General features: G+C 42.2%; 1 protein-coding gene across 1 annotated transcript in view; it reads right to left on the bottom strand.

The window, feature by feature from the left end:
* The window catches only part of POLD1 (DNA polymerase delta 1, catalytic subunit), a gene marked incomplete in the record, with an annotated part of 1,583,142 nt that overhangs the window by 956,989 nt on the left and 601,888 nt on the right, over positions 1-24,265 (bottom strand). Inside the window, 1 exon segment of the mRNA XM_044059378.1 lies at positions 2,005-2,124. Coding sequence (XP_043915313.1) covers positions 2,005-2,124 — 120 coding nt within the window.

Genomic DNA, 24,265 nt, shown 5'->3' with positions numbered 1-24,265 from the left:
AGCTGGATGATCAAACACTTGTTTGAGCCTTGCATTGGAAAAGTATCAGTATGGCTAAGTTACAAGTGTCTTAAATCTACATCACTTTGAACTATCTTTCTAAACAGACAGGAGAGACATTTGAACTAATGCCAAGAATCACCTCACTGCTTCAGGGCAATAATGAGTTGCGGCAGCAGAGCCCCCCTCCCAATGTCGAGAGGAGTGAACAGTTTCCTGGATAAAACAAAACTTAAAAAGTCTAAAGTGTACTTAACATGTCTATATACTTGTGCTTTACACAAGTTTGATGGGGCAGTATATCAGACTTCTGGAATTCAGTACTGTAGTCTCAGAAAAACATGTTTTAAAATCCTTGACTTGTGGTATTGTATCCATTTCATGGCCTTCTTCCATCAATATACACTTCGCTACTTTCTTCAAAAAGTCTTCAGGGTGGGGAGAAATATTTGGCATACTGAAGGATGAGGCATGATTTGCTTTACAGCAGCCATGGTTTTACTCTTCTCCAGTGCATGGCCAGACCCTCCGTTGGCTGCCCATACAATCTAGTAACACTTAAAAGACCAACTATTATTTCTGTTTTAGTGTCTTCACTTAAACATGTCTCTTAAAGGTTAATGCAGCTTAAGTAAATGTATGCATCCACAGCATCAAACAGACATTTATTAATTTTTGATCAACTCTATCAACAGTGGAGACTAAACTTAGGCAATTTCTTTCTGGTATTCCATGTCAAGTTGGAACTGCAACATGTCTTATAAAATGGGCCTATGCTACTATGTCAAATGGGGCAAATAGGTTATGGCCTTCATTTCCATTCTGGATTACTGGGCAGAGGAAATAATTTCAGCGGTTACTGCCTTTTTACTTTAACCTGGTAAGTCCACTGGGTTGATGTAAAGGTGATTAGCAATCAATCACTGCAGAACCAATAACAAGCCATCCTCAATAGTAATACAGGTCAGTCATAAAATCCTGAAATAAAAACAAGGGAAAACTGAATATTATCACCATACAATCAAAATAAGTGCCTCACCATATAATGACCTTTCTTCAAAAGCACTGCACAGACTGCAAACAAAAGCAGAGCTACAAAATAACTTTGAAGCACACTACAAGCCAGGGGAAGGACTACAAGAATTGCCACCAAACGCCATCTCTTGGAAGCAGCACAACAGGCAGTGAGCAAATCACTCCTAGGGCTATTAATTATAAATTCTAAAAAGATCCCATGGCTCACAGTAACAAAAGCTGCCACTACGACTGAATACAACCCATTAACCATTCTTAGCAGGAAGATGTAGACCTTTCAAATGAGGGTAGTACTGTGCTTGGGTGGTCTAAAAACAATGACGTGCTCAAGACCTCAAGAGATGCAAGAAAATGACGCATCCCTGATAACTTTCACAGTAAACCTCAACAGTCATAAATGAAACACACCACCATACCCTACTACAGCACACACAGACCGTACTGGTATCTCAAACCAATGGAACATGCTAGAATATCTGGAGCTGCAAATGGAGTAGCAGCAAGGACCCACAGCAACAAAATTAAATGAACAACTATCCTACTTCCTTTGACATAACACTTCAAATGAAGTTCTCCACATTCAATGTAGAAGAACTCCCTGCATTATCATACACAGGACCATTCCCTTTCAAAAAATTTCTTCACTTTATAAACAGTGAAAAAGGAGCACCCTTAGGGGATTCCTATAAAGTGCACCTTTTTACTGAGTAGGCAGCACAATATTATGAGTCACAAACTTGTGTTTTCACAGCAAGTGACAGATCTGGGTACAAGACTTACAGCTGATCAGTCCCATTCAAACATAAACTCAGTCTACTTTGCACATTTAAGGTTCTGCACTTCTCAAGTTGACAGTTTGCATGAGGCAGACACGACAGCATCAGACTGTGAATTTTTTTCAGCAAAAGAATCTCATAAGCATTACCCAAGAACACACTTGTACCTGTATTTTCATATTCCACTACTTACCCATATGTCTCAACAACTGTGTTTGACTGGATGAGGGTAGTATAACACAGATTGTGAGCCATCATGATAGATGGGTACAGAGATGAGAAATCCAGGGTGGCGATGGGAGTATCATAGTACCTAAAAAAAAAAATGAAGCAAAAAAACAATAACTATGCTTGACCGAGATACACTGAGAAAGTCCCACTGCTAGAAAAACAATTAAAAATGTGCATTTCTTTGCTAAATCATAATGCATATAACTAGCAACTGTCTCACTATCATTCGTCCACCCTGCTAGATGAATTTCTGTGAGCCTAGACTATTCTGTTTAACTCACCAGTGACAAGAACACATCTTTACAGAATCTCATTACAATACATCTTTAGAAGATATAGGGGTGTTGGCTGTTAACATATGCTCATGGGCATCTCATTTATCAAGCAATGAGCAGAAGACCGATAAATACTTCAAACCAGTTCTGGTTCAGTTACTTGACAGAGCCGTAATCCACATTCCATTCCATGGCATGCCCCATGTCAGCAGCAGCTTCTAGTGAAAAAGGAAGAGAGTCCTGCTACTCTCCCCTGGCTACCTGAACAGAGGCTCAAAGAGAACACTGCCAAGGAGCCAAAGAAAATAGGGAGCTACAAAAAGCAGGAGGCTGCTTCTCATAAGCTTGGGGGGACGGATGCCATCAGTGTAAGACCAGATGGCTTAATGGTTAAGGTCTTCGCCTCCCATGCACAAGGTTCGATCCTGACCTCCAACCAGTGCCCGTTTGGAGTTTGCATGTTCTCCCGGTGTCGATGTGGGGTTTCTCCCATGTCCAAAAAACATGCTGTGCATTTCCATCTCAAACTCACCAATGAATGGAGCTGTAGGCAGAAACACAGACTCTACATGGTGCCCTACAGGGGAAGAGTTGTACAGACCAACTGCTTTGGGCATCTACTGTGGTGCACAGTATTCCCAAGATAGAGCACGGATCACAGACTGTGCGCCATGGCAGGGCTAGCCACTCAACGGCGTAAAATATGGCTCTAGGTGATTTGGTCATGTTGACTAATGTCGCCAAAAACGGGCATGGGTAGTTACCAGTGATAAGGGGGTTGAGGACCCAGGCTACTCTCCCATGCCAGGGATCCTTGCTAATGGTTGGATGGGTATATGTGCCCCTATTGGCCAGTGTGTGCCCACCATAAAGCCCAGAAGCCCTGGGTCAATAAGCTACTGGCTGGCCAGTGTCTAGTTTCCCAGAATGGGTTACCAGGGATAGCTCTGTTGAGCAAAAGCTGGACGTAAAACCAGCCAACCTGCCAAACATGAACTGAGAATTTCTACACTTAATGTAGGTTCACTGACAGGATGCAGCTTGGAAGTGGATGACACATGATGATACGGAGGAGGCTGGACATACTATGTATCCAAGAGACGAGATGGAAGGGCAGTGCAACAAAGCCACTTGGCTTGGGATCCAGACTCTACTACTCAGGTTGCGGACAGGCTAGTAATGGTGTAGGAATCATGGTGAGAGAGGCTTCAGAAGGCAATAAGGGATATCATCAGAATTAATGACAGTCTCCTGGCAGTCAGACTCCAGTGTAATGACAGGGCGGTACTCATAATCTCAGCAGGGCTGTGATAGTGAGGGAAAGAGTGCATTCAGACAGCAGCTGCAGGACTTACTAGATAAAGCAAGACAACATGAATTGCTGTTGATAATGGCTGACTTGAATGCACATATCGTGACAGACAGAACAGGATATGAGGACTGCCTTGGTCCACATGGGTGGGGCAACAGGAATAAAGAAGGAGAAGCCATTCTAGACTTCTGTCTGGCAAATGACTTGATAGTAGTCAACACATGATAGTAGTCAACACATAGTTCAGAAAGAGAGACAGTCACAAAATCACATACAAGAGTAGCCAACATGCAACTCAGGTATACGTCCTCCTAGTAAGGAAAAGACACTGGGGTAGAATCCATGATTGCAAAGTCAGCCCACAGCATAAACCACTAGTTGCCACAATCAGCTGCAAGCAGTGGTCAGAGAAGGTTCTAAGGTCAAAGAGACCAGACTGAAGACTGGAAGTTGACTGGAGAGAAAGTACAGCATTTCAAGGAATTACTCAGGGCTCTAGCACCCCAAGAAGAGGAGGAAATAGGTGGAGATGAAGAGTGGCAGCGCCTAAAAACAGCATGTGTTAGGACAACAGAAAAGATATGTGGCTAAGCCAGGTATGGAAATAAGGCACATAAGGAAAGCTGGTGGTGGAATACAGAAGTCCAGGAAGTCATCAAAATAAAGAAGGAGTGCAGGAAGAAGTGGGAGATAGAACAGTCTGACCAGACCAGGAAGGACTACTGGTTGGCTAACAAAGAAGCTAAGAAAGAAGTTGCAATAGCAAAGAATAGAGCATCGGAGACGCTCTACTAACTTCTGGAAAGCGACTTGGTAAGTGGCACAAATAAACTATATCAGGTTGCAAGGCAAAGACAGAAAGATAAAAAAGATAGTCAGACACCCTTCATAAGCGATGCCAGCAACAACCTGCTCACCAGTCCACAGCACATCAAAGGCAGATGGAAGGAGTATTTCCAGCAGCTTCTGAATGAAGAAAACCCGACAGAAGCTGTACTGCCCCAGAAATAGCCTACAATGAGAAAGAAGAGGAGCCCACCTTAGAAGAAGTAAGAACTGCACTAAGGAAGATGAAGTCAGGGAAAGCAGCAGGCTCAGATGAGGTCACAGCAGATATGATGATACTGGGTGAGATAGGGGAGAAATGGCTCCCAAGAGTACTTATAGAAGTGTGGAGAGAAAGGCATATCCAAGATGACTGGAGAATAAGTATACTCGTGCCATTGTACAAGAACAAAGGGGACATCCACAACTGTGGGCAGTACAGAAGTATTAAACTCCTACCACATTGCATGAAAGTTCTGGAGAGGGTGACTGATAAATGGATGCTCAGAGCAGTAGAATGTAAGATGGGAGATGAACAATTCGGATTCAGATCAGGATGCAGCACAACTGACCCGATTGTTTGCACTGTGACAGATACTTAAGAAGAAGCTACAGACGAGGAGAGAGTCCAACCGGGCATTCCTAGACTTGGAGAAAGCATATGACAAGGTCCCAAGAAAGCTGATCTGGGCAGTACCGCTGTGGCTCGAAGTCCCAGAAACAGTGGTAGAATTAGTGCCGGCTATGAACAAGGACTCAGTGACTCAAGTACAAACAGTGTTCAGCCTCACAGAGGGGTTCCCAGTGGGAGTGGGTGTACACCAGGGTTCAGCTCTGAGCCCACTCTGTTCATATTGGTGATGGACTACATTAGCAAACAGGTTGGAAGGGACAGAACAACAAAGCTGCTGTATGCAGACGATGTGATAGTACAAGCAGACTCTGAGCTAGAACTTCAGCGAAGGATAAGAGAATGGAAATGCAAATCTGAAGGCACATGGTATGAAACTAAGCACAGATAAGACAGTGGTAATGGCAGCAAATTGGGGAAATCAGAAGAAGCTCAGAATAGAGATAGAAGGGAAGACAGTGGAACAAGTAAACAGCTTCAAGTATCTGGGAGGGGTGGTTGAGGAGAAGGGTAGTCTAAATGAAGAGGTCAAAGCTACAATCAGAGGGGCTGCATCCAATTGGCATAGACTATCAGATGTAGTCTATGACAGAAAAATGCCAAAGAAGCTGAAAGGTAAGGTGTACAAGACAGTGTTGTGACCAGTACTACTGTATGGTACAGAAACCTAGGTAGTAAAGGCAGAACAGATGAAGAAGCTAGGGGTGATGGAAATGAAGTGCCTGAGAAAGGTGGTAGGATGCACAGTGTGGGACAAATGAAGAAATGAGGACATAAGAGAAGAGGCCAAAGTAGCTCCGATTGCAGAAAAGATCAAAGACAACAGATTATGATGGTTTGGGCACATGTGTAGAAAAGCAGAAGACAATCTGGTGAGTATGATTTGGGACAGACAGTAAGAAGGTAAGAGGAAGCAAGGACGTCCAGTAAAGAGGTGGATGGATTGTGTGAAAGAAGATCTGCTACAGTCAGGCACGAGTGTGGCATTGAATAGAGAGAGATGGCGACAGTTAATACGATACCCCTACCCCATGTAGAAAAATGGGAAAAAGGGGGCTGATGATGATGATTAGTGCAATGGAGGGTGGATCAGGAATGTATAAAGGACCACTATGGGCAGAAACTGAAAAAAAATTGTATATATCATGTTACAGAATTCAAACCAGACTGCGGCAGAATAATTTTTCTAACCATGAATGCTGTGACAGATTTTCTTAAAAAGCAATGTTCTGATCACAATGCACAGTGAGGGCATAACTGATTAGATAAATCTGCACTAGTCTCTCCTTTTGATTACAATTCCATTCAAACAGAATGAAGGCAGTGACAAATATTACAAAGTTTGAGAATCCCCAGTTAACTGTCAGTGATTGCTTTGGAATGACTTTCACAAATTTCTTTTTTACTTCTATTACACAATCTGTAAAAAGTACATGCAGAAATGTAAATAAATCCCTAACATAACACAGCTTTTAAAAAAGGTGGAAATCTGCAACTTTCATCTCCCATCATCTGTCCACCTTCCTTCCCCAAGCCATCAAGTTATTTGTGAATTGCCATCTGTGCTCATCAGGTTTCTTAACCTTCAGACTAGACAATGCTGAGCAGGTTTAAAACTTCAGAGGAAGGAAAAAGTAAAAAATGGTGAATTTTTAGACTACATAGATTTATGACTTCAGCAGGTGGGTAGTAGCAAAAAAGAAAAATTGTGTAAAATATTACCATAACCAAAGATGTTGTTCTCTTTCATATTGCAGTATTCAACATATGGGTTTACTCAACTTGCTTCGCGAACATCCACCCAGTATACAAAAGGTTTCAGTCACTGTATGGTGTGTGGGACGTCTGACATGGCTCAGGGAACGTGAGCCATAAAAGTGATGTCTGCACGCACCATCTCTCAGAACTGTAAGCCCCAGTCAGAACCAGTCCCAGTAAAGGCAATGTCAGTCCTGTGCCACCCAAAAAGGGATATGTAGCCTAGCAGGAGGGAAAGGAGGGTGCGAAGGAATACTGCAACATGGAAGAGAAGGACATCGACGGTTATGGTAAGATTTTACACAACTTTTCTATGTCCTTCTATTCCCATGTGGCAGTGTTCCAAAATATGGGTGAGTGACAAGAGGCAATCTCCAGGAATCTATGACGGATAGCCCTGGCAAAACCTGCCCTGGCTCTGGAAATGTGGTCTAACTTGTAATGTTTGGTGAAGGTGTGCACTGATGATCAAGTGGCTGCTTCAACAATGGTAGAATTTATCCAGACCCTTGAAGAAGGCTCCTGACGAAGGCATAGCCCTGTTGGAGTGTGCTTTAACAGTGCCTCAGAGAGATTTCCCATGGTATTTATAGCAGCTGTGGAAATCCAGGTAGAGATAAGTTTGTTTGGTTACTTCCTTCCCTAGGGCTCTTGGGTGGAAGAAGACAAAGTTTATCAGCCTGTCTGATGGGTTTGGTTTTATGCAGATAAAACCTGAGTTGTTTGTGAACATCCAGGGAGTGAAGTACTCTCTCACTGTCCCCCTGTGGGTTAGAGAAGAAGGTAGGTAGGTGGACGGCTTGATTCAGGGACAGGTCATTCACCACCTGGGGCATGAATGAAGGGTTAGTTCTAAGAGTAACCCTGTCACTGTGGAAAACTAGGAAAAGTGGAATAGCCATGAGGGCTTGCAGCTCAGATACTCTTCTGGCTGAGGTCAAGGCCACGAGTAGTACAGTTTTCCATGTACAGTATTTTAGGGAAGCTTTGTCTGCTGGCTCAAACGGAAAAAGCGGGAGCTTTTCCAAAACAAAGTCCCATGGGGTGGGGATGGTTTCCTGGGGGTGCTTCAGGTGAAGAACCCCTTTGAGAAAAGGCTTAGCTGATAGTCTTGACACGAGAGGGGGGTCCAGAGGAACAGAGGAAGGCATGCTGAAATAGCAGGCAAGTGGGCTTTAATGGAGGAATAAGACAATCCTATCTGCAGTAGCTCACACAGGTAAGACAGAACTAGAGGAGTCTCACTAGCAAGTGGGTCCAACTGTCTTTTGTGACACCATATAGAAAATCTCTTCCACTTTGAAATGTAAGATTTTCTTGTATTTGGTTTCCTGGCCTCCTGCAGGACAAGTGAGCATGTCCTCATTGTAAAGGTGCCTGAAGGGGATTAGAATCCTATCAGCCGCAGGATAAGGTGCAGTAACAGCCACTGTGGGTGTATTTGGAAACCCTTGTGCCGTGTGAGAAGGTCCACTCTGAGGGTTAACTTGTGGTGATTGCCCTTGGATAGTTGTAAGAGTTGGGGGAACCAATGCTGTCTTGGCCAGTAGAGAGTCATCAACACGATTTTTGGTCTGTCCTGCTGGATTTTCATCAAGACCATCTGGACGAGCGGGAAGGGGGGGGGTGCAGAGAGAAACTTCCCCTTCCAAGAGATTGAGAAGCCATCTGTTGCCAGTGCCTGAGGATGTGGTATCTTGGTGCAGAATCCAGGAAATTAACTGTTGATGGAGGAGGCAAACAGCTCTATTTGAGGTGTACCTCACCAGTGGACCAGATCCAGGAAGACATCCCTGTGAAGCATCCAGTTGTGGCTGTTTGTAATGGTTCTGCTGAGATAGTCTGCCTGGGAGTTCTGTAGAGAAGGAATGTAGACTGCCTGCAGGGTCACTCCCTGTGAGGTGGCCAATTCCCACACTAGGAGAACTAGTTTGCAAAGTAAGAAAGACTTGGTTCCCCCCTGTTTGTTGAGAAACCACAGAACTGTGGTATTGTCTGTGAAAATCCTTAGTGGACCTTGCTGTAGATATGGTTAGAAGGCTCTAAGGTCCAGGAGAATTGCCCTAATCTCTCGAACATTAATGTGTTCTTGTTTGTATTGCTCTGGCCACAGACCCTACACTTTTTGATGGCCCACAGTTGCTCCCCAGTCAAAGTCTGAGGCATCTGTGTGCATGATATGTGGGGGTAGGGATGGTTGGAAAGGAAGACCTGAATTGAGGGTCACTTGTGTCAACCAACACTGGATTTCTAGCTTAAGGCATGGTAGGAGGTGAACCCTGTACTCCAAGGGGTGGAAGTGTTGGGTCTAGACTAACCAAAGGTACCATTGCAACTTTCTTATATGAAGTCTTGCTAATGGTAAAATGGGGATAATGGCTGCCATGTAGCCCAGGAGCCTGAGGTACTGCCTTGCTGTCAATTCTGTTGACTGAAGGACCAGATGTAGGTGTTCTGTCAAGTTTTCCACATTTTGTGGGGGAAGTTAGCCTTTCATGACATCAGCTCGAATTCTGCACCCCAAGAAAACAATGTCTTGAGTAGGGTCCAGGTGGGATTTTGAGTAATTTATCTAGAATCCCAGAGACTGTAGGAGGAAAACAACAAGGCAAATATGTTGCAGGAGAATCTCCTTGTTCCCTGTATGTATCAGCAGGTCGTCGAGGTAAGAGAATATCTGGATTCCTTTGCCATCCTTTACACCTAAGGTGGCCATAAACCCCTGGGGGATCAGAAGTGGAAAAAGGGTTGGTAGGGTCAACATCCTGAAGGTTGGAACCTTTAGGAATAGTTTGAGATATGAGAGATCCAGAACTGGTCTCAAAGGACCATCTTTTCTTGGAACCAGGAACACCCTGGAGTAGAAACCTCTTCCTTTTGCTGCGAGAGGCACTGGTTTGATGGCGCCTTGAGCCAGCAGTGTTTGTAATACTAGCTGCAGGATGTTGTTGTTTTGGAGGTTGTGGGATGCCTTTTCGCTTTGGGGGCATACGCCAGGTCATGAAATACCCATTCTGAAAGATTGAAAGGACCCATTTGTCTGAAGTGATGGATGTCCACACAGGGAGGCAGTGAGAGAAGCATACCAACAGAGGGAGAGAGGGAGGAGGAGGGGGTTGTAAGGTTGGCAGGTAGTCAGATGCTACCTGCCCTGCCTTGAAAGGGTGGCCTCCGGCTAGAGGATGGTGTAGCTCTAGCTGGAGGGGGTTGCTTTCTGGTAGGTTTTCTAGACCTTGAGGGATCAGCAGGGTGAGAATGTTTTTGTTTTTGTCCATGCTCCTCCTGTCACATGCCACTGAAGGAGCAGCAAGGGCTGCCAGGTCCAGCGTTGCCATGAGGCGGCACGTCTGGCTTAGGCTTTGTCAATTCATGGAACTCTTTAGGGCATCTTTCACGAATGCCCCTTACGATGGTTCTTCCTTGTCTGGGAAGACAATTTGTGAATTGTTAGTCCAGAGTGAGGACGGGAAGACACTGTGCCGTCGGAATCCGCCTCTCTAACCCCCAAAGATCCTTTTCCAGGAATCAGACGGGCGAAAAAAAAAAAGATGCGATTCCGGAAGTCTCAGTATTCCTGGGACATTCAGGATTCACCTTCCCATAGAGGCAGAAGGGATCAGGAGAGACGGGTCCGAGAAATTTTGGGTCTTGAGAACTGTTATCGGACAGACCCATGCAACAGCCCTGAGGGGTTGCCTGATTACTCTACTCTGCAGGCAGTTGGGGTCGTCTTTTGATGCACCTGACGGCATGGGAGTATGTGTCATCAGACCGTTGGGTGCTGAAAATAATATCCAGAGGTTATACAGTCCCCTTTCTAACTCCTCTCATTCCACCAAAACACCTCCCGGGCGTTCCACCCACGCAAAAGGAGGCAGCAGCAATAGAAATCAGAAAGCTGCTAAGGAAACGAGTCATCCAGCCTGTCCCCTGAGATCAGTTCAGATCAGACATATATTCCAGGTTCTTTTTGGTGCCAAAAAGATGGGGGACCTAAGGCCCATTATGGACTTTTCTACACTAAACCTGTCAGTTGCAAAGAGAAGTTCCAGATGGTCATTCTACAATCCTTCCTGCCTTACCTGCAGGAGAACGACAGGATATGCTCCATAGATCTCCAGGATGCGTACTATCACATCACAATGCATAGATGCTCCAGGAGGTTCCTTCTCTTTTGGCTAGGTGCCAATCACCATCAATTCAGAGCCCTACACTTCAATCTCACCACAGCCCTCAGGGGGTTCACCAAGGTCATGGCAGTAATAGCGGCTCACCTGAGGCTTCAGGGGGATACAGGTCTATCTGTACCTGGACGACTGGCTCCTCGTCGCTCCCACCAGGTGTCTACTTTGTCAGTCCAGGGATTATTTCCTGAAATTGTCAGACTTGCTGGGCATCACAATCAACATATCCAAGTCTTCTCTAGACCCTGTTCAGGTCTTGGACTATATAGGAGTGAGAATCGATAAGTCTCTAACCAAGGTCTTTTTAATGCCAAAAAGAGTCCGGAACATACGACTTTGTGTATCTGTGATCCTAAAGTCTTATCTTCCACCAGCCGAGGCTGTTTTGAGAACCTTGGGTTCCATGGCAGCCACCATTACTCTTCTCCCCTGTGCTCGCCTTCATATGCAGATTCTGCAGTGGATGTTGGTGGTCCAATGGTCCCTTTTAGATCTGCATTTGACACATCCTATTCACATCAGATTCACATAAGCAACACGTACAGGAAGTTTCTCTTGTGGTGGATACATTCCCTGGAGCTCATAGAGGGACACCCATTTCTTGCAGCCCCTCCCCAAGCCACGGTGACCACGGATGCCTGCCAACTAGGGTGGTGGGGTGGCATTGTTTGGGCAGGATGGTCAAGGCACGTGGTCCCCAAATGAGACCAAACTGCATATCAATGTTCTAGAGATGAGGGCGGTCTTATTAGCGATGTAGGCCCTTCATTCCTTTCTTCCTCTGGGAATGACAGCGATTCAGACAGACAATATGTCAGTAGTCTGGTACATCAACAAACATGGGGGAACCAGGTCTTGTCCCCTTTGTCACGAGGCCATGAGAGAGTGAGGGAATGGGTGATCTCCACCAGCTGTTTTCTGGTAGCAATGCACATTCAGGGTTGGTCCAATATTCTGGCAGACAAACTGAGCAGGACTATTCTAATGCCTTTTGAGTGGTTTCTAAATCATTCAGTAGCAGAGCGAACCTTCCTCGAGTGGGGTCGGCCTTGCTGCGATCTCTTCGCATCTCCTTCCAACGCAAAGTGCAGGGAGCTCTTTGCTGTGATCCTCCCACAAGGGGGAATCTCCCAGGGACACCCTGGTCCATGCCTGGCCTCCCGGTCTTCTTTACGCTTATCCCTCTTTGCCTCTCATGACAAAATTTCTACAGAAGGCCTGACGGTTGGGGAGCAGAATTATCCTCATTGCCCCACTCTGGTCTCGCCAAATCTGGTTCCCCTGTCTTTGGTGTCATCCTGTAGTTCCTCCTTGGATTCTGGATCCCATACCGAAACTCATTTCGCATCCCTCAAGAGGCCTTCATCCAGACCTGGGCAGTCTGAAGCTCACAGCTTGACTGCTCCAGTTCCCATTATTGCAAGGACTCCCAGTTTGTCTTCCCTGGTTAAGTCTATTCTGGTGGCAGCTCTTAATCGTCCACCAGAAAAATTTACTGCAGCAAAAGGAGGCGTTTTTCTATCTGAGCTTCTCAGAGGAACTTGGACCCTTTCACAGGTCCTATTCCAGCAGTCCTTGAGTTCTTGGCATACATTTTCCATTCGACACAATACCCCACTCAGGCATCATAGATAAGCTCAACAGCTTAAAAGTTAACCCTTATGTCACTAGATGGGTTGCAAACTGGCTAAAGGACAGAACCCATAAAGTTAGAATCGCTGGAGCAATGTCAGACTCAAAGCCAGTCACAAGTGGTGTCCCACAGGGATCTGTCCTGGGACCCCTCTTGTTCTGCATTTATTTCTCAGATGTTAAAGCAAACATGGGAGGGTTGTGGCTGACAAAGTTCGCAGATGACTGCAAACTAGGCGCCATAGTCGATACACCAGCAGACACACACATCCTACAAAAAGGCCTCACAGAAACGGACAATTGGTGCCGGAGTCACGGCCTTAAACTAAATGCCAAAAAATGTACAGTCATCCCCTTTGGGAAAAACAAAGTACCCACAAATTATCACATAGACAGCAACCCACTGAATACGGAAAAAGTAATCAGAGACGTAGGGACCCAAGTCGACAGCGACCTCTCATTTGACACCCACGTTGCCAAAGTGGTTAGAAAAACATTCTACCTTGCACACCTCATCATGAAAGGATTCACATCCAGATCCAAGGATGTCATTGTACCCCTATATTCCTCCCTCATCAGACCCATGATTGAGTACAATGCCCCATTTGGTATGTACCTCACCCAGCATTTGCAACAGCTGGAGAGACCACAAAAGTACCTCACCAAGAGGATCAAGGGTCTCCAACATATGTCTTATTCTGCCAGACTAAAGAAACTTCAGCTCTATTCAGTAGCATACCACCTGCACAGAGGTGATCTCTGCCTGACGTACAAGGCCATGTCCAATCAGGACCTGATGGACATGCTCCACCTCAAAAAATCCAAATCCATCAGGACCACGAGAGCTAAAGACTTAAACCTCGGCACAAGTATGAATAGGACATGCTGGAGGGATAGATTCATAACCCAGAGACTTACCATGCTTTGGAACAAGATCCCAGTTTGTATTAGGCAGAGCCCCTCACTGACTCTCTTCAAGAGAAATCTTGATGAGTGGATGGGAGATCGTAAGTTTACCCCAGGGGTCACATCTGTGTCACTGCTAGACAGGGGCACAGTAAACTAATTCTATTATATAAGGGGACTTTCATTGTGTCACTACTAGACAGAGGCACAGTATTCTAAATTTATTCTGTACATTTTTTGTACCATTTCATGGGGTGGCAAAAGCCACATCACTATGGCTAGGCTTACAAATGCCCCAGGGCAGATAGCCTAGTACTATACTATGAAACTATAATAAACATAACAGACTGGGATTCAAAGACAGAAAAACTCCACTCTTTATTGGCTAGTACATACAACTTAATGCTCCCCAATCATGCATTTCCATCCAGGCACCTCCCAGACTTAATCAGAAAATACAGAAAATGTGAAAAACCTGTTTAAACAGTAAAGGTTAACACTTAATAACTAATTAGTGGATAAAGCTATACACACAACATAAATCACATATTAAAAAGATGAAAGGGTTTCCTAAAAATATGAAGACATTGCTAAAAAAAATTTTATATATAAAACATCAGTCCTCATAAAAAATATACAAATATAAATAAATCTAAATAAAAATCATAATTTAGCCACCCTGAGTTAACTGGGGTAACAAGGAAATATGATTGTTTAGACCCGGGGATTTACTGGCATCCAAAACTATTTGCCAGTAGATTTCACGATAAGCCAGCTTAGATTCCCCATGGGCCTCCCCTGATGTCCCTAGGTACTAGCTCTAATATAAAAAAAGGTAAAATTAGTTCCCCCACAGGTTAATGTGCGTCTATACACTGCACTGGTAGAGTTGCACTTCCTAATATCATAGAGGTGTTCATAAATTCAACGTTTCATTTGCCTCTCTGTTTTCCCAACATAAAACCCCTCACATTGACCACACGAGGCACTACAGACCACCCCACAACTATTACAGTTGGTGTTTGCCTAACAAAGTTTTGTTTCTTCCCTTAATGTAAATACTTACCGCGTGGGCAATGCAGGGGCACTGGGGACAAGAACCACACCTATATGTCCCTTTCTTCCTGTGGGAGGGTACATGGGTGTTATTGTTCTGTTCAAGCATGTCCTTAATATTCTGTCCCTTTCTATAAATAAACTTGAGTGTGTTTCTTAAACACTTCAAGATCTGTAAGTTCAACAAATTTGCCCCATTCGCTTTCAATAACACCTCTAAGGAAATAGGAATGCTTACTAAAGTTAGTAACAAAATCTCTATTATACTGCAAATCAGTATCCTCACTAGGTTGTTGGTGCTCCGTTGAAAAAGAGCTGTTTCCCAAAATAGGGGGATATTTGTCATATTGACCTGCCATAACCTCGTCCCTGACCTCCTGAATCATATTCTGGGGATAACCTCTTTGCAAAAACATCCCAGTAATAATATCACATTCATTGTAAAAGTCTTCATCCAGAGAGGTCATATGACTTGCCCTCACTAACTGGCCCTTGATGATACCCCTTTTTTGGTAAACAGGATGGGCACTAGAGAACCATATATAGGAATCTGAAAATGTAGCCTTCCTATGAATTCTAGATTTAAATCCCCCTTTGGTCTTGGTGATGGCAACATCAAGATAGTGCATCAAGAGGGGTGTGGCTTCATAGGTGAATTTTATTTGACACACACTACCACCTTTTTAATCAATAAATTGTTCCAATTGGGCTAGACAGTCATCCCAAAACAAACAGATATCAAGAAATATTTTGTACAATTTCCACGAGTTGGAAAAGGGGCTACTGAACACAAATTTGCATTCCCACATAGCCAGAATAATATTGGCATATGTAGGGGCACAATTGGGCCCCACAGCAACACCCCATTCCTGCCGAAAGAACTTGCCCTCAAAAACCAAAAAAATTGTTCTTGAGTATAAGTTCGGCCAGTTCTATGCATAGAAATATATCATTCTCTGATTCCCCCTCTTGTAGTCTGAGGGCTTCCTCCAACCATTCAAGCCCAAGATTGTGTGGGATGACAGAGAATAAATCAACAATGTCAATAGTAACAAAGATCAGGTCCTTAGAAAACAAATCTGGTTTGACATTGATAAGGAAGTCCCAGGAGTCCAATAAAATATGTTCATCCTGTTTCCATAGCCTCTTCAATTTCCATTCTAAATATTTAGCCAAGGGAGCAGTTTTAGAGCCTTCAGAGGCTACAACAGGTCTTAAGGGTGGATCCTTGGTGTTTTTGTGTACCTTGGGTATACCGAAAATGGATGATATCCTAGGCTGGTTATTTTCCAAGAATGTGTAAGTGGCAAAATCAATGACCCCTTGGTCAAACAAATCTTTAAGAGCTAAGTCGATTTTATGATACGAGATGTGTATTTCGTTCAGTGACACCAGGCTGTATTTGGTGTCATCATGCAACAAGGTACCCATCTTCCCCTCGTAAAGGATCCTATCCATTAGCACCATCCCCCCACCTTTGTCCGGCTTCATCACCCTCACATTAGGGTTAGAAGCCAACTCCCGCAACAATGTCTCCTCATTGATAGTTAAATTACGGGAAACCCAGGTGTAAGGGTGCACCCTACAGACTTCCCTTCTCAAGTACCTGTTCCAAGTTTTTTAGTTGGGAATGCAAGGGGGGGGGGGTTATAGGTGCTAGACCTGTGAGGTGCTGTGGTCTGGTTATTTGTAACCATCTGCCGAAAAATAAACTCAAGATGCAGTTTACGGACAATTTAATGTCCATAATAACCCTTGTCAAGTTGCTTTTACGGGTAGGGATAAACTTGAACCCATAAGCGGCAGTTTACTGTTAGAGTTATGAGGTTTCCGAAAGTTAGGCTTATTTGCCAACCAAGTAGTTAAATCTACCTGGGAAGAAGTCACTTTTTCTTGAGCACGACCTGCTAATTCCCACGCCACAGGGGATAACCTGTCCTGCATACGAAAAACAGGAGGTGTGTTAGACAATGTGTCCGCCGGCAGGCGGTCTTGGAGAAGTGTGGATGGTTTGTTAGTGGTTGAAAGTCCAAATGGGAACAGTGTACTCGTTGCGGCAAGCCAGAAGTAGACGTCCCTTCCTGGTTACATGGAACACTAGTGTTGGAGAGCAAAGCAGCCAGCCCCTGGCCAACAGGAGTGAGTAGGTAGACAAGCTGGCTACGTTGACCGGCAAGTTTGCGAAATTCGCCCAATTCGGAATCATGACAACATCCATTGTGAGTGTCAGCAAGATTCTGTCCTTCAAACTCCTCCATACGCAAACCAATAACCAAAAAAAAAAAGGAACCAGTCAAAAGGTAACTAATAAACAAAACAGACTGGGTTTCGAAGACAGAAAAACTCCACTCTTTATTGGCTAGTACATACAACTTAACACTCCAGAAAACATGCGTTTTCATCCAGGCACCTCCCAGACTTCATCAGAAAATACACAGAATGTGAAAAACCTGTTTAAATAGTAAAAGGTTAACACTTAATAACTAATTAGTGGATAAAGCTATGCACAGAACACAAATCACATATTAAAAAGATGAAAGGGTTTTGTAAAAATATGAAGACATTTCTAAAAAAAAAATGTATATATAAAACATCAGTCCTCAGAAAAAAATATACAAATATAAATAACAAATCTAATTAAAAATCATAATTTAGCCGCCCTGAGTTTTAACAGGGGTAACAAGGAAATATGATCGTTTAGACCCGGGGATTTACTGGCATCCAAAACTATTTGCCAGTAGGTTTCACGATAATCACGGGGGATTTAAATCTAGAATTCATAGGAAGGCTACATTTTCAAATTCCTATATATGGTTCTCTAGTGCCCATCCTGTTTACCAAAAAAGGGATATCATCAAGGGCCAGTTAGTGAGGGCGAGTTGTATGACCTCTCTGGATGAAGACTTTTACAGTTAATGTGATATTATTACTGGAATGATTTTGCAAAGAGGTTATCCCCAGAATATGATTAAGGAGGTCAGGGATGAGGATATGGCAGGTCGATACGACAAATATCCCCTTATTTTGGGGAACAGCTCTTTCAACGCAGCACCAGAAACCTAGTGAGGATGCTGATTTGCAGTATAATAGAGCTTTTGTTTCGAACTTTAGTAATGATTCCCATTTCCTTAGACGTGTTATTGAAAGAGAATGGGGCAAATTTGTTGAACTTACAGATCTTGAAGTGTTTAAGAAACACACACTTAAGTTTATTTACAGAAGGGGACAGAATATTAAGGGGACATGCTTGAACAGAACAATAAAACCCATGTACCCTCCCACAGGAAGAAAGGGACGTATAGGTGTGGTTCTTGTCCCCAGTGCCCCCACATTGCCCACACGGAAAGTATTTACATTAAGGGAAGAAACAAAACTTTGTTAGGCAATACATACACCAACTGTAATAGTTGTGGGGTGGCCTATATTGCCTTGTGTGGTCAATGTGAGGGGTTTTATGTTGGGAAAACAGAGAGGCAAATAAAACGTCGAATTTATGAACACCTCAATGATATTAGGAAGTGCAACTTTACCAATGCACTATATAGACACACATTAACCTGTGTGGAGGGGGGGGGGTAATTTTACCTTTTTTATATTAGAGCTAGTACCTAGGGACATCAGGGGAAGCCCATGGGAATCTAAGCTGACTTATCATGAAATCTTCTGGCAAATAGTTTTGGATGCCAGTAAATCCCCAGGTCTAAACAATCATATTTCCTTGTTACCCGTTAAAACTCAGGGTGGCTAAATTATGATTTTTAATTAGATTTGTTACTTATATTTGTATATTTTTTCTGAGGACTGATGTTTTATATATAAAAATTTTTTTAGAAATGTCTTCATATTTTTAAGAAACCCTTTCATCTTTTTAATTTGTGATTTGTGTTGTGTGCATAGCTTTATCCACTAATTAGTTATTAAGTGTTAACCTTTTACTACTTAAACAGGTTTTTCACATTCTGTGTATTTTCTGATGAAGTCTGGGAGGTGCCTGGATGAAAACACATGTTTTGTGGAGCGTGAAGTTGTATGTACTAGCCAATAAAGAGTGGAGTTTTTCCGTCTTGGAAACCCAGTCTGTTTTGTTTATTTATTAAAGGTACCTTTCTTTTAAGATCCCCGATTAAGGATCCTACCCCTCCATGGGATCTTGCCCTAGTTTTACAAGCCTTGGTTGCTCCACCTTTTGAGCCTGCTGCTTCTGTGGACCTGAAATTTTTGTCATCGAAGACGGCCTTTTTAGTGGCTATTACCTCGGCTAGGAGAGTATCAGAAATTCAAGTATTATCTGTAAAACCTCCATATATGACCTTTCATAAAGACACCGTTTCCCTTCATACTAATCTTTCTTTTCTACCTAAAGTGGCTTTGGTGACAAATATCAGTCAATCAATCAATCAATCAACTTACCTGTCTTTTTTCCAAATTTTCAGAACTGGGGTGAATATAAATTGCATTTGTTAGACATGCATACACAATTACGTTTCTACTTACACAGGACTAAAGCCCATCGCAAGTCTGACCAGTTGTTTGTTTCCTTTGCTACGCCCTTTCTGGGCAAACCGGTTTCTAAGGCGACTATTGCCAGATGGATTTCCCTATGCATCTTTCAGGTTTATAAAGATAAAAACGTGTCTCTTCCAGGTAGGATAAATGCCCATTCTACCAGGTCCATGGCAACATCAGCTACCTTTGGTCTAGAGGGTCTTTGGATGATATTTGTTCTGCGGCTACTTGGTCCTCATCTCATACTTTTATTTCTCATTATAAATTGGACATTATTTCCAGAGGGCGAGTATCCTTTGGCTCCGAGGTGTTCCGAAATATCCTTCCATGAGGGCCACTCAGGGTTTTTTGTTGGTAGCCAAGGACTCTGTCCCACAGGTTGATGACCAAATGAAGTTAACTTCAGATAAAGAATTTACTTACCATAACGTAACATCTGAGTAGTTTCATTTGTCATCAACCGTCCCTCCCTCCTTCCACCTGACCTTCTTTTGGCGCTTTCTGGCTTGGCAGACAGGAGAGGGTGACTTGCGGCTCTTCTGTTTTCCCATGTTTGTGAAGGTTTTTAGGGTCAGGTTCATGTTCGGGGTATAGCAAACTCAATCTGAGGGAAGGAAGGAGATGGAGCGGTATTATAGATAAGAGGAGGAGCTTGGAGCTCGGATCAGATGCTGGTGAAACTGCTGTCTCGGATCCGATCTGGATCAGACATCCCACAGGTTGATGACAAATGAAGTCTAACTACTCAGATGGAACGTTATGGTGAGTACATAACCTTTTTAAGTAATATAAGTATGTAAATACCTCCTTCATATCCTTTGTTTCCTGGAAAATACTCCTCATTGAAACTTCTTGGTGCTCATGATTCTCATTGTTGATCTCCTTGTGGTGCCATTTTAGGCATGCTGCTAGGCAGCATTCCCGATTTCTTGGGTGGCAGAGAGAAGTTAGCTCAATTTTTAGAAAAATGTTTTCAGCATCAAACTGAACACTAAATGGAATGAATATTCAAAGAGATGCAAGAATTGATGAATAATTCAAAAGTGAGTCTCAAAGAAATTACCTTAAAGGAGACTTAACCATATATTTGTCCAATTAAAAATTACTGTCGTATTTGATGCCAGAAATAAAAACTGAACATTATGAAATAAGTAAATAATATGAAATCATGTGAATTTAAAATTTTAAAATTAAAAATGCATCATCCTCAATATACTGTATATGATACTTAACTAGAATCAATAAAGTAATGTTTTATTAAAATCTTTATTAAACCTGTAGGGCATTATAATTTAGCTGCCCTTACCTTAAAGACATTCTCAATTAAAATATTGTCATTCAGCCCAGGTGGCTTGTCTGCATTTAGTTTTAACTGTCACTGTAATTCCCTGTATTCAACAATGGTTTCCCACAGTCCACCTTTTGGGCTAATAGAGATCTGTTCTAAAATGGCAAATTTAAAATTGTTGTGATTAGTGAAAAGCTTAGAATGTTTATAAAAAGCATGTTATCTACATGTGAACGTATTTAATCAAATCTTCTGCTGTACAACACTGTGTATAGATATAACTCCCAGCCGTTATATCCATACACAAATCTATATGCGTGTGTGTATGTGTATATATATATATATATATATATATATATATATATATATATGTATATAGATCTATATATATATATATATATATATATATATATATATATATATATATATGTATGCGTGTGTGTGTGTGTGTGTGTGTGTGTGTGTGTGTATGTGCGTTTCTGTATGTGTGTGTGAGTGTATATATAGGTGTGCGCGTGTTTGTGTGTGTGTGTGTGTATATATATATATATATATATATATATATATATATATATATATATACACATATATATATGTGTGTGTGTGTGTGTGTGTATATATATATATATATGTGTGTGTGTGTGTGTGTGTGTGTGTGTGTGTGTGTGTGTGTGTGTGTGTGTGCGTAGATATATATATATATATATATATATATATGCGTGTGTGTGCGTTTGCATATGTGTATATGTGTTTGTGTGGGTGGGTGTGTGTGTGTGTGTGCGCATGTGTATATATGCGTGCCTGCATATGCGTGTGTGTGTGTGTGTGTGTGTGTGTGTGTGTGTGTGTGTGTGTCTGTATATACGTGTGAGTGTGTCTGTGTGTATATATATATATATATATATATATATATATATATATATATATATGTGTACATGTGTGTGTGTACAATATATATGTGTATGTGTGTGTGTGTGTGCAATATATACATATATATATATATATATATATATATATATATATATATATATATATATATATACATATATGCATATGTATATATATATATATATATATATATATATATATATATACATATGCATATATATGTATATGTGTGTGTGCGCACGTGTATACACACACACATATATATATATATATATATATATATATATTACACACATATACATATATATATATATGTGTGTGTGTGTGTGTGTGTGTGTGTGTGTATACATGTGTGAGTGTCTGTGTGTGTGTGTATGTGTGTGTGTGTGTGTGTGTGTGTGTGTGTGTGTGTGTGTGTGTGTGTGTGTGTGTGTGTGTGTGTGTATATATGTGTGCACGCGCGTGTATGTGCATATGAGTGTGTGCCAGTGAGGTGGAGTTCATGGATGAGTTAAGACAGGCACTGGGTGAAGAGTTACCAAATAGCTGGGTAACTATAGCAGAGCTAGTAAGGGAGACGGCTAGAAAGGTACTTGGTATCACATCGGGACAGAGGTAGGATGACAAGGAGACATGGTGGTGGAATGAGGATGTACAGAAGAGTATACAGGCAAAGAGGTTGGCAAAGAAGAAGTGGGATTGTCAGAGAGATGAAGAAAGTAGACAGGAGTATAAGAAGATGAGGTGCATGGCAAAGAGAGAGGTGGCAAACGCTAAGGATAAGGCATATGAAGAATTGTATGAAAGGTTGGACACTAAGGAGGGAGAAAAGGACCTGTACCGATTGGCTAGACAGAGGGACCGAGCTAGGAAAGATGTGCAGCAGGTAAAGGTGATAAAGGATAATGAGGGAAACATACTCACAAGCAAGGAGAGTGTGTTGAGGAGATGGAAAGAGTACTTTGAGGGGTTGATGAATGAAGAGAATGAGAGGGAGAGAAGGTTGGATGATGTACGGATAGTGAATCATGAAGTACAATGGATTAGCAAGGAGGAAGTAAGGATAGCTATGAAGAGAATGAAGAATGGAAAGGCTGTTGGCTCAGATGACATACCTGTGGAAGCATGGAGGTGTTTAGGTGAAATGGCAGTGGAGTTTTAACCAGATTGTTTCATGAAATCTTAGAAAGTGAGAGGATGCCTGAGGAATGGAGAAAAAATGCTTTGGTACCGATTTTTAAGAATAAGGGTGATGTGCAGAGCTGTAGTAACTACAGAGGGGCTGTAGTAACTACAGAGGGATTAAATTGATCAGTCAGAGCATGAAGTTATGGGAAAGTAGTGGAAGCTAGGTTAAGAAGGGACGTGATGATTAGTAAACAGCAGTATGGTTTCATGCAGGGAAAGAGCACTACAGATGCGATGTATGCTCTGAGAGTGTTGATGGAGAAGTACAGAGAATGTCAGAAGGAGTTGCATTGTGTTTTTGTAGACTTGGAGAAAGCATATGACAGGCTGCCTAGAGAGGAGTTGTGGTATTGCATGAGGAGGTCAGGAGTGTCAGAGAAGTATGTAAGAGTGGTACAGGATATGTACGAGGGTAGTGTGACAGCGGTGAGGTCTGCGGTGGGAGTGACGGATGCGTTTAAGGTGGAGGTTACATCAAGGATCAGCTCTGAGCCCTTTCTTATTTGCAATGGTGATGGACAGGTTGACAGCCGAGATCAGACAGGAGTCCTCATGGACTATGATGTTTGCAGATGACATTATGATCTGTAGTGAGAGTAGGGAACAGGTGGAGACGACCCTGGAGAGATGGAGATATGATCTAGAGGGAAGAGGAATGAAGGTCAGCAGGACTAAGACAGAATATATGTGTGTGAATGAGAGGGAGGATAGAAGAATGGTGAGGATGCAAGGAGTAGAGGTGGCGAAGGTGGATGAGGTTAAATACTTGGGGTCAATAGTTCAGAGTAACGGCGACTGTGGAAGAGAGGTGAAGAAGAGAGTGTAGGCACGGACTGTGTTTTACAGAATAATATCTTTGTATTTAATGAAAATATACTGGCAGAAACATGGTATAGCTATGGGCACACCATGTGCTAACAGCTACGCCAATACAGTACTAGTCATTTGGGAACTGGAACATGTGTTTAAAGGACCTTTTAATTTACATGTGGTTTTCTATAGACGTTTTGTGGATGATATTTTTCTGCTTTGGAAAGGAACTGTTGATTCATTAGAAATGTTTGTACAATATATTAATAATACCACATCTTTTTTTAAATTTTCACACACTCAATCTAAACATTCTATAGATTTCTTAGATGTTAGTGTCTTAATAGACACAGTAGGAAACTTCAGTACAAAATTATATAGAAAGCCACACTACTGTAGCAAGTTTTTACACAAAGAAAGTATGCATCCTGCACATGTATTTAAAAGTTTAGTAAACAGTCAAATGTATAGAGCATCAAGATTAAATGTTGACAGTGATGACTTAGTTCAACAAACCGAATACTTGGAACAAGCATTTACTGCCAGAGGTTATGATAAAACAGCAATTAATAATATTATTAAGAATATTAAAGACTTAAGAAGCAGCAAAACTACACCTTATTACAGTAAAGGGATATTATAGGGAGTACTGTGAACACACAAAGATGCAACCAAAGGCATTAAAATGAGTCTACGTTACTCAAATGACATCAGAGAATATATTAACACTATAGAAAAACACTGGAAACACTGCAAATTGTAACCACTGATGGAGCATTGGAAAGTATAATAGAAGGAAAACCTAGGTTTATTTTTAAAAATATGACATCCATAAAACAACGTCTTTGTGTTCCAAAAACAAATAAGAGAAACTATACTAAACATTGTACATCATCATGTGGACACTAACTTCTGTCAATATATCAATAGTACTGGAGAATTTTATCATCCAGATCAACATAAG

Source organism: Protopterus annectens, chromosome 17.part0 (assembly GCF_019279795.1).
Source record: "Protopterus annectens isolate FY-2018-M chromosome 17.part0, PAN1.0, whole genome shotgun sequence".
Taxonomy (NCBI): Eukaryota; Metazoa; Chordata; order Ceratodontiformes; family Protopteridae; genus Protopterus; species Protopterus annectens.
The sequence above is the reverse complement of the archived record's forward strand: the minus strand, read 5'-3'. Positions and strand labels throughout refer to the sequence as shown.